The following is an 11,341-nucleotide window of genomic DNA, read 5'->3' as shown; positions in this document are numbered from 1 at the left end:
CCAGAGATGGGAAGGCATGTTCCAGCAGTGTATCTCTGTATTCAGGGTCAAAGGTCAGGATCAACTAAATACAGGAAAAGCCTGGGAAAATGTGGCCATTACATTATCTAAGGGAGAGAAGAGCATCATTGAAATCCATAAAAAGTAACTGTTTATGTCATATTATTGAGTTGCTAAAATTTGTGCATGGACAGTATATTTATATTGGGTTAAATGCAATGCCTTAAATTGTGTTCATATTTGTAAAAGAAAAGAGTTATTCTTTTGTTTTTGGAAGTTATATTTATAACTAGATTTAAACAGATCTTTTTGAACAATTTCAACTACAGTCAATTCTCGAATTATCGCCATTCGATTCATCGCCATTTTCGCAATACCGCCATGATTTCCCAAGAACGATTTTCCTGCTATATAAAATTCTCTTTATAACGCCAAATTCGCATACCGCCATCCGCCACCCTGTTTTCACAACAAACGTCCATTTTTAAGTGTCGATTATCTCGATAATACCGCCACAGGTGTATGTGGTCAGTGAAGCGCGTCTAATTGGTTGACGCTATCCCTGTTGTAAAGCGTGCAAAGCCAATCAAGGTACATGCAATTAAGTAAACAATGATTTTAACATGAACTGTTAGAATAATTTTGTTTTCTGTTTAATAAAATTATTTAGTCAAGGCTTCGCCACGAAAGCGGTCGTTGTAAAGTATGCCGATAACGATATTATTTTGATGATCTCTGCTTTTAAAAACAATGCAAGGTTTGATTAAAAAATAATTATAAGTCAGAAATTGTGAACGTTTCATTAACAATGATTTCATAAACAATGAATTTATTCAAGAACTTATTTTACGTACTTTAGGCAATATATCATGACGATCGACCCATCATTTTTTTTTTTCAGTATCAGACGTGCAGATTTACATACATAACTGTACATATATACTTGTCTTAATTTCATAACTGAATACTTTGTTTTAGCGAAATTGTACATAAAAAAATTACTTGAAGTATTTTCAAATTTAGAAATATGTTTATATATACATGTACATGTGATAATAAGAATAGAAACGCTAAATGGTATTTCTAAGAACGATAACTCTACTTCTTTTCTCCTACAAGATGGAAAATTCAATTCATCGCCAAATTCGTTATACCGCCATGATTTCTAAATTACAAAAGGTGGCGGTTTATCGAGAATTAACTGTATTTATAAAATTGTTTTGTTTGTTATTTTTATAGTCCAAACAATAAAATTAAGAGGATCCTAAACTTGGCTGAGGAGTTGGAAACCATTCCTCCACACAATAAAGGGAGGTTAACGGTGGAGTATTACAGAGAGATTAGGCAGTACCTACACAAAGTAAGCCAAGAGAATCGATGGAGGAATAACAAAAACATTAACCCAAAATTTCCTTTAATTCATACTTCAGAGAATTTTCAGAATTGTCTTTTAAAAAATGATTGCAAGAAAGCAAGGCATATGAAAAATTTACTTGTAAATATTCTTGTATTTTTTATACCCCCCGCAAATGAAGTTTTGGGGGGTATATAGGAATCACCTTGTCCGTCTGTCTGTCTAGCTGTCCGTCTGTCTGTGCAATCGTGTCCGGTCCATATCTTTCTTACAGAGGGACTTTAGAATCTACTACTCCACAAAAAGATTGCCCATGACCTAAGGGTGTGTCATGACCTTGACCCAAGGTCATTTGGTGAAGTTGAAGGTCACTGGAAGAAAAATTTCATAATTTGTGTCCGGTCCATATCTTTCTTATGAATAAACTTGGTAGGTTGTTATTTCACTCAAAGATTGCCCATGACCCAAGGGTGTGTCATGACCTTGACCCAAGGTCATTTGGGGAAGTTCAAGGTCACTGGAAGAAAAATTTCATAATTCAGGTCCGGTCCATATCTTTCTGATGGATAAACTTGGTAGGTTCTCATTTCACACAAAGATAGCCCATGACCCGAGGGTTTGTCAAGACCTTGACCCAAGGTCATTTGGGAAAGTTCAGGGTCACTGGAAGAAAAATTTCATAATTTATGTCCAGTCCATATCTTTCCTATGGATAAACTTGGTAGGTTTTCATTTCACACAAAGATTGCCCATGACACAAGGGTGTGTCATGACCTTGACCCAAGGTCATTGGGGAAGTTCAAGGTCACTGGAAGAAAAATTTCATAATTCATGTCCGGTCCATATCTTTCTTATGGAAAAAATTACTTCTGAAAAACCCAGCGGGGGGTATTTTGTCCCGTTTGGACAGTTTTGTGTACTGTATGCTTTGATTCACTAGGCATTTGACCTACCTTTTCACCCTCTGGGTAAACTTATGGAGGGGCTGGTGGATGTCTTTAGGGCCGCATATATTGGGGTGGGGGCACATCCCAGGCTGCTGGACCATGCTGTGAATGAGATCACTTCATTTGTTTCTCGTCTATATAAGTGTGTCAGGTAATAATTTTACAGTCTTTATAGTCCTGTTTTTAGTAAAAACTAAGTAGACTAATTCATTATGTATATCTGATATTCTAAAATCCTCTTAATAATGTGAAACAATTATGTTTCATAAAATCTCTAAGATCTAGTTAAATTCTAAAATTTTGATTTAACTAAAGGATCCTGTTTCCTGACCTGCCTGAAAACGGAGGACCTATTCTTATCGAGCCTGAGACATCAGAGGAAAGGACAGAAAGGGAGATGACTCCTGAGGAAGACAAGTCGTAAGTTTAATTCCTTGAAACTGATACTGATATGTGTTATTTGTAACTTTGCATATACATGTATTTAAACAGAGTGAAAAAAATCAACCTTATGGATTTTTTTTTTTTCTTTAAGCAAAGAAAGTTGTGTCAATATATTATACATGTATCTGGATTCAAGTAACAATGCAGAAGACAATAAATACATGTTGGTTGAAAAAAGTAAACTTTTTTTTCAAAACCAATTTTACAGATAACTGATTAAGACCTTGTGATTGTAGAATGGTTGTAAGCTGTGGCACTCTTATTCATCCAATCCTCCTGCCCAAGATTTATCCTCCCTTGTTTGATCTGTATGCACTGTACAATGATAAGGAGAACGAGAAGTATTGGGAGAGAGTACGGAAGTTAAACAAACAGGGCGATGTGGGATTGATGGCATTCCTAGGGATTGACCAGTAAGTATGAATAATAGGCACAGTTAGACAATCTGGGATTGATGGCATTCCTAGGGATTGACAACTAAGTGGGAATAATAGGCACAGTTAGACAATGTGGGATTAATGGCATTCCTAGGGATTGACAACTAAATGGGAATAATGGGCACAGTTAGACAATGTGGGATTGATGGCATTCCTAGGGATTGAAAACTAAGTGGGAATAATGGGCAGAGTTAGACAATGTGGGATTGATGGCATTCCTAGGGATTGACAACTAAGTGGGAATAATGGGCACAGTTAGACAATGTGGGATTGATGGCATTCCTAGGGATTGACAACTAAGTGGGAATAATGGGCACAGTTAGACAATGTGGGATTAATGGCATTCCTAGGGATTGACAACTGTTATGGGTCAGAATAACCCTAAATGCCAGCATAGATCAATAACACAATTTAAACTTAACAATAATTTATTTACAATAATATATAATAAGTATATGAAACATAAAGTACAAACTTAGCAAGAATCTAAAAATACATACATCAGAGTGTCCGTTGCTGCACACAAGGTCCCAGTGAAAATATATCCCAGTTATATCTCAACGGTGCTCATACGACAAAAGTATATCTATGCATCGAATTGACAGGGTATTTATACAGTAATATAAATCTAGAATATTCTAGAAATTGTTAAAACATGATATTACTGGAACAATCTGGACATACACAAAATTTAAGAATGTTCTAGATAAAATGACCAAACATGTTGACCACTCTGGAATGTTCAAGAAACTTAATGTTACTAATTATATACATAATGAAACAATACACATCTCACAACACCTCCCCCCTTAAAAAGTTTGAATGTCAATGAAAAACTTAAATTGTAAAACATGTACATTAATACAAAATCTAGTATGTTTACGATACTCTTGACAAGGCATCTGCAATAACATTGTCTTTGCCTTTGATATGCTTAATTGTTATGTTGTATTCTTGTAACAACAAACTCCATCTAGTCAGTCTTTGATTCTTGTTTGACAATTTATGCAAAAATGTCAGGGGGTTGTGATCAGTATACACAAGAATTGGATGCAAAGTAACATTCAAATAAACATCAAAATGCTGTAAAGCTAACAACAAAGCAAGGCATTCTTTTTCAATAGTAGAATAATTTCTTTGACATTTTGTAAGTTTCTTTGAAAAATAAGAAACAACTCTATCTACATTATCACTATGTTCTTGAAACAAAGCTGCCCCGATTCCAACATCACTAGCATCAACAGTAAGCTTAAATTGCTTAGAAAAATCTGGAGTTGACAGAACTGGGTTGCTCATAAGGACAGATTTGATTTTATGAAAGGATTTTTCACAGTCCTTTGTCCATTCAAAGTTAACCCTCTTCTGCAAAAGATTTGTAAGTGGACTAACAACTGAGGAAAAATTTGGACAAAATTTTCTGTAAAACCCAGCCATGCCCAAAAACCTCATTAATTCTTTCTTGTTTGTGGGAATCGGGAACTTTGAAATAGCTTCCACTTTAGCCATTATGGGTGTAACATTACCTTGACCTACTTTATGAGCTAAATACTCTACATAAGCATGACAAAATTCGCTCTTCTGAAGATTCACAGTTAAGTTTGCTTTAGCTAAAATGTCAAATAAAGCACGCATGATTCGGAGATGTTCGTCCCATGTGTTGCTGTATATGACGACATCATCAATGTAGGCCTCGCATCCCTCAAGGTCTTGAAGAAGGGAGTGAATCATCCTTTGGAATGTAGCCGGTGCGTTTTTCATGCCAAAAGGCATTACTTTATACTGGTAAAGTCCATCTGGTGTAGCAAAAGCAGATATTTCTTTTGCTCTTTCTGTTAACGGTACTTGCCAGTAGCCTTTCAACAGGTCAAATTTACTGACAAATTTCGCGTTTCCAATGTTGTCAATACAGTCATCGATTCTAGGTATTGGATATGAATCAGTTTTGGTAACAGAATTCACCTTTCTAACGTCTGTACATAATCGGTACGAACCGTCCTGTTTTGGTACAAGAATACACGGTGAGCTCCAATCACTTTTACGAGGTTCAACAATGTCATTGTCCAACATGTACTGCACTTCCCTTCTTAGGTACTGCAATTTTATTGGATTCAGACGGTACGGATGTTGTTTGATAGGCAGAATGTCACTCACTATGACATCATGACAAGCTGCATTAGTTTTCTTTGGAACATCCGAAAAGATTTGATGATACTCATTCATCAAGTTTTTTAAAACTTGTTCTTTTTGGTGAATGTTCAAATGTCCAAGTTTGGCATCAAAGTCAGCCAAAATTTCGGAGTTTTTCAAGCGGACACTCTGATTACAATCTTTCTCATTCATTTCTACACTCGTATCACTTTCAATACAATTTTGAACAGTCTTAGCATTGGCTAAAGTGGAAACTGGTTTTACAGAATTTCGGTCACACCTTTCAAAATACTCTTTTAACATGTTAATGTGACAAACCCGTTTCTCTTTACGTTGACCTGGTGTCTTAACTACATAGTTTACATCACTGATCTTGCTTTCAATTTCATAAGGGCCATAAAATCTGGCCTATAAGGGATGACCAGGAATAGGTAAAAATACAAGAACCTTATCACCTGGCTTAAACACCCTATTTTTGGCATCTTTGTCATACCACATTTTCATTTTCATCTGAGAATTCTTCAAATTTTCTTGTGCTAATTTACAAGCATTGTAAAGTTTTTCTTTGAAATCAGACACATAATCCAAAAGATTAAGATCACTAGTCTCAGTCAGCCACTTTTCCTTCAACAATTTCAAAGGACCTCTAACTGTATGACCGAACACTAATTCAAAAGGACTGCACCCAAGAGACTCCTGGACTGCTTCTCGTGCAGCAAATAGCACAAGATGAACCCATTCATCCCAGTCTTTCTCATACTGATAACAATAGGTCTTCAGCATTGTTTTTAAGGTCTGGTGAAAACGTTCTAGCGCCCCCTGGGACTCAGGATGATAAACAGTTGATCTATATTGCCTTATACCCAACTCATGCATGACTTGCTGGAACAACCCCGACATAAAATTTGATCCTTGATCCGACTGAATTGCCTTAGGTGCTCCTACAAAACTGAAAAACTTGGTTAGAGCCTTAACTATGCTCTTTGCCTTTATATTCCTTAGAGGTATGGCTTCAGGAAATCGAGTGGATGTACACATAATGGTAAGTAAATACTGGTTCCCATATCTAGTCCTAGGCAAAGGTCCTACACAATCCACCAACACTCGACTAAAGGGTTCTTCAAAAGCTGGAATGGGTTGGAGAGGAGCAGATGGTATCTTCTGATTTGGTTTACCTACCATCTGACAGACATGGCATGACTTGCAAAACTTCGAAACATCCTTTCTTAGCTTAGGCCAATAAAAATGACTCAGAATCCTATTATAAGTCTTATTGATACCTAAATGACCAGCCATAGGTGTATCGTGAGCTAAACTCATGACATCTCGACGATAAGCAGCTGGGACCACTATCTGGTGAACAACACGCCACACTTCATCTGGAGAAGCGTCAGGTGGTCGCCATTTACGCATAAGGATGCCATCTTTCATATAGAAGCATTCTCCAACTTTAGTACCCTCTTCTGGTGGAAGTGCCCTCTTACTAAGTTGAATGATATCTGGGTCTTTATGTTGTTCAGAGAGAAAACGTTCTCGGCTGAGGATGTCCTTGCCTTGGCTAACTAGTGGATGCAACTCATCATCCTCACCACCAAATTTTGGAAAAAGTTCTTTCTTCTCTTGCTTCTTGATATTGTGTGGTTCCATGCTTGTTTGAGTGCCATCAAGGTCAGAAAAGAAAGTGTCATTCAAATCAATATCAGTAGAGGATTTCGTCTCGTCAAAGGCTTGAGTATGGTCTGCCTCCATTTCGCGTCTTCTGGCCATCGCTCTAGTAACAGCACAGGCTGGATAAATGTCATCATCTTCATCATCGCACATGACATTGGAAGTGATTTTCTCACATACTATAGGATCTGGTACAACTTTTCCACCAGCTAAATCGTTGCCTAGCAACAAAGAAATGCCTGGAACGGGAAGAGTAGGTCGAACACCTACGATAACAGGTCCAGTAACTAAATCTGACTTCAAACTAATTCTATGCAGGGGAACATCAATGACGCCTAGCTCCACACCCTGTAATAAAACTGACCCACCAGTAGAAGTCTGCTCAGACAAAGGAAGCACACCCTCTAACAATAACGTCTGTGCAGCACCAGTATCTCTCAAAATCTGGACAGGTTTTATTTCGCTAGAGTCACCGAGTGAAACAAATCCCTGAGACAAAAAGGGCTTATAATCCTCCATAGAATCAATAGAACTGGACTGTGAACCCTGGACATCAGGAGTGTCAGAACAAATGGAAAGTAAGGCTTCTCTATCACTTCTAACTGCCGCACAAGCGTGTGGTTGAGTTTTATCAAAATCATTTTTTCTCTAAAGTTTAAAGCATTCACTGATCAGATGACCTTTCTTCTTACAATAACTACAAGTAGGAAGCGACCCAATTCCAGATGATCCTTCAAAACGTCCTGGACCGGACTTAAAACCACCTTGTGATGGAGACTGGAGACTTGTGGAAGACTGAAACCCTGAACCACTCTTTTTATATGTGTCTGAATTGGTAGAATTACTGCTAGTCTGAGATCTTGATACAAAATTCTTTTTATGAGACAGAGCATAAGTATCAGATATGACTGCTGCCTCTTCAAGAGTTTTCACATTCTTATCTTCTAAATGTGTTTTCAAATCTTGAGGAACACATTCTTTAAACTCTTCTACCAGGATGACTTGGCGCAAATTAGCAAAAGTTTTATCAAGTTTCTTAGATCTAAACCAATGATCGAATAAATCTTCTTTCTCTCGTGAAAATTCAACAAATGTTTGATTATCAAACTTTCTATACTTTCTGAACTTTTGTCTATTACGCTTCAGGTACTAATTCATATGCTTTTAATATTGCTGCTTTGACCTTCTCATAGTCTGAACTTTCAGCTATCCCTAATGCAGAGTATACCTCAGCCGCTTTTCCAACCAGTACACTTTGTAACATTGTTGACCAAACATTTTGTGGCCATTTAAGATTCTCTGCGACTTTTTCGAATTGGGGAAAATATTTGTCTACAGATTTTTCTTGAAATTTTGGAACTAACCTAATATTTTTTGCTGCATCAAATTCAGTCTTGACAAATGACGGTTCTGGTTGGTGCTGTAATCTTAATTTCTCTAATTCAAACTGCTCTTGTCTTTCTAATTTGTCTAATTCAAATTATCGTTCACGCTGTCGTTCTTCTCTTTCTCTTTCTCGCTCTTCTCTTTCTAATTTTTCTCTTTCAAGTCGCATTTTCTCTAACTCTAATTGAAACTGATATTCTGCCATTTTATAAGAGCCTAACTCTGATTTAACTGTATATTCTGGAAGATCGTATTTTTCAAAGATGTTTTCTTCTACTAGTTTGTTTGCAACCTTAATTCTAATGTCTTGCTTTCTCTGAGAGGATTTAACATCTAACCCAAAATGCAAACCTAATGCGATCAAGTCATCCTTTTTTAACGTATCAAAAACCTGAACACTTGGTGAACTAAGAAAGTCTGTGACCGAAAATACCACGTTGATTTCTGCTGGCTTATAATGTAATTAAACTATTTACTTCACAAAATTTTGACAATAAACTACAAAAATGCAAGAAATTCTTGATCCCGGACGAGCCCCCAATTCTGTTATGGGTCAGAATAACCCTAAATGCCAGCAAAGATCAATAACACAATTTAAACTTAACAATAATTTATTTACAATAATATATAATAAGTATATGAAACATAAAGTACAAACTTAGCAAGAATCTAAAAATACATACATCAGAGTGTCCGTTGCTGCACACAAGGTCCCAGTGAAAATATATCCCAGTTATATCTCAACGGTGCTCATACGACAAAAGTATATCTATGCATCGAATTGACAGGGTATTTATACAGTAATATAAATCTAGAATATTCTAGAAATTGTTAAAACATGATATTACTGGAACAATCTGGACATACACAAAATTTAAGAATGTTCTAGATAAAATGACCAAGCATGTTGACCACTCTGGAATGTTCAAGAAACTTAATGTTACTAATTATATACATAATGAAACAATACACATCTCACAACACAACTAAGTGGGAATAATGGGCACAGTTAGACAATGTGGGATTAATGGCATTCCTAGGGATTGACAACTAAGTGGGAATAATGGGCACAGTTAGACAATGTGGGATTAATGGCATTCCTAAGGATTGACAACTAAGTGGGAATAATGGGCACAGTTAGACAATGTGGGATTAATGGCATTCCTAGGAATTGACAACTAAGTGGGAATAATGGGCACAGTTAGGAATGATCAGTATTTGGGAATAATGGGCACATTTAACAATCTGGGATTGAAGGCATTCCTAGGCATTGACAACTAAGTGGGAATAATGGGCACATTTAACAATCTGGTATGTGGGATTGATGATATTCTTGAGATTGGTCAACAAGTGGGAACACTCAATACAAAGAGACAGGAAGAATTTTAAGATCGACTGTTCTTGGAATTGGTAAATACATGTAACAGTGAACTTTGGTACACTTAGACAAGTAGAGAGATTTATCAGCATCCACATTTTGAATATTGTGAGAAAAACAGGATTGCGGAGTTGATGGCAAGGGATTGATCAGTTAGAATGAACTCTTGGTAAAGTTAGACAAGCAAAAAGATGTGGTATTGGCATTCTTAGGGATTGATCACCAAGTGTTAATAATGGGTACATTTAGTGAATATAGAATGTTGGATTGATGGCAGTTTTAGAGACTGAGCAGTAAGTATAATGTCAAGTACAGTAAGATTAGCAAGGGGGTTGTTGGATTGATGGTATTACTGACAATTCATGAGTACACATGAATATTGAAAACCATTGTTGCTCCTTAGATACAAATTGAGAGTGCATCTCAGATTATTTTAGAGTTATCTTAAATTTAAAACTCATGATGTGGAACATTAATAAAGAGTTTTGAATTTATGAATTTACATGTACATGTATATCAAATATTTTGTAGGAAATTCTGGCTCCTTGATGCATTGCTGCAGGATAAATCAAAAGTAGGTTTTACATTATATTTGAAAAAAAAATTAAAATACACAAACACAATATGCTTTGACATATGATTTTCATTATTTTCAAAAAAAAAAAAAAAAAAAAATATTTATCTTCAAGCAAGTTATCCTTGTAAACTTACACTTTAATAATGTTTTGTCAGTCTCTGTATAAAATCTCTGTTTTGCTTGCATTTCCATGTAAGTATTTCTATCATATGTTTACTCTATTTGCCCTTCTTACAACTTGTAGAGTCTGTCTGTCTTGAGGAATCACTGTTATCTCTCCTGTATAGAAACTCTTCAACACATCAGGTTAGTCAAAAAAAGAAATAACCTCAAACCCAGAAAATAGGACTGTTACGAGGGGCATTTCAAAAGTCCTGAGAACTGTTTATTAAAAAATTAACCGTTTAACGGAAATTATTGAGTTTGGTGTCTTTGGAAAGATCAGAAAAATATACAAATATTATGACGTATTTTATAATTTTTATGATGTTATATCTCCGAAAAGGACTTCAGAATATAGAATGTTTAGCATACTGAAAATTCACGTTTTTATCTACATGACACGATTTTGAAAGTGCTGCCAAAGGCTTATTTCAAAAAAAATTTCAAAGAAGTAGACTAGGACTATGGTACTCTTTAACAACAATTCTATATTTCATTGTTTGGTTTACTTGCACGGTTTATGTCCGGTTATGCTATCATCTACATTTATTTAAGATTTTAAGTTACATATGATATGACTTGATTTTCCGTTTTTTATACAGTTCTCCATTGTATGAAATAAAACATTTTCTGTATAAAATTGAAGTATATTAATGCAGTTTTCAACAAATATATTTTGAGTAACAGTACTTTTACCGTTTACAAATAAGATGTACGAAAGTCTTGCCCCTGACTTGTTTCTGTATCGTATTTTATCTTATTAATTCAACTTCGGCGCCCCAAAACTCACTACTGCTTTTGACTTCTGACTCCAAAAAAGGTTTATAAGTTACACAGACA

The 11,341-nt window shown here is 35.8% G+C and overlaps 1 protein-coding gene across 1 annotated transcript; it reads left to right on the top strand.

Annotated features, from left to right (window-relative positions):
- Nucleotides 1-6: 6 nt before the first annotated feature.
- Nucleotides 7-10,645, top strand: LOC134240063 (alsin-like; the record flags this gene model as incomplete). Its single annotated transcript, XM_062722175.1, has 7 exons — nucleotides 7-144; nucleotides 1,240-1,360; nucleotides 2,295-2,452; nucleotides 2,617-2,721; nucleotides 2,982-3,158; nucleotides 10,294-10,336; nucleotides 10,584-10,645. Coding segments are annotated over exons 1-7 (794 nt in total), but the record flags the coding sequence as incomplete, so codon positions are not given.
- Nucleotides 10,646-11,341: the final 696 nt, after the last annotated feature.

The sequence above is a fragment of the Saccostrea cucullata genome, unplaced genomic scaffold (genome assembly GCF_032062105.1).
Source record: "Saccostrea cucullata isolate Sc308-1 unplaced genomic scaffold, CSIRO_AGI_Scuc_v1 ctg17578, whole genome shotgun sequence".
Lineage (NCBI taxonomy): Eukaryota > Metazoa > Mollusca > Bivalvia > Ostreida > Ostreidae > Saccostrea > Saccostrea cuccullata.
The sequence above is the reverse complement of the archived record's forward strand: the minus strand, read 5'-3'. Positions and strand labels throughout refer to the sequence as shown.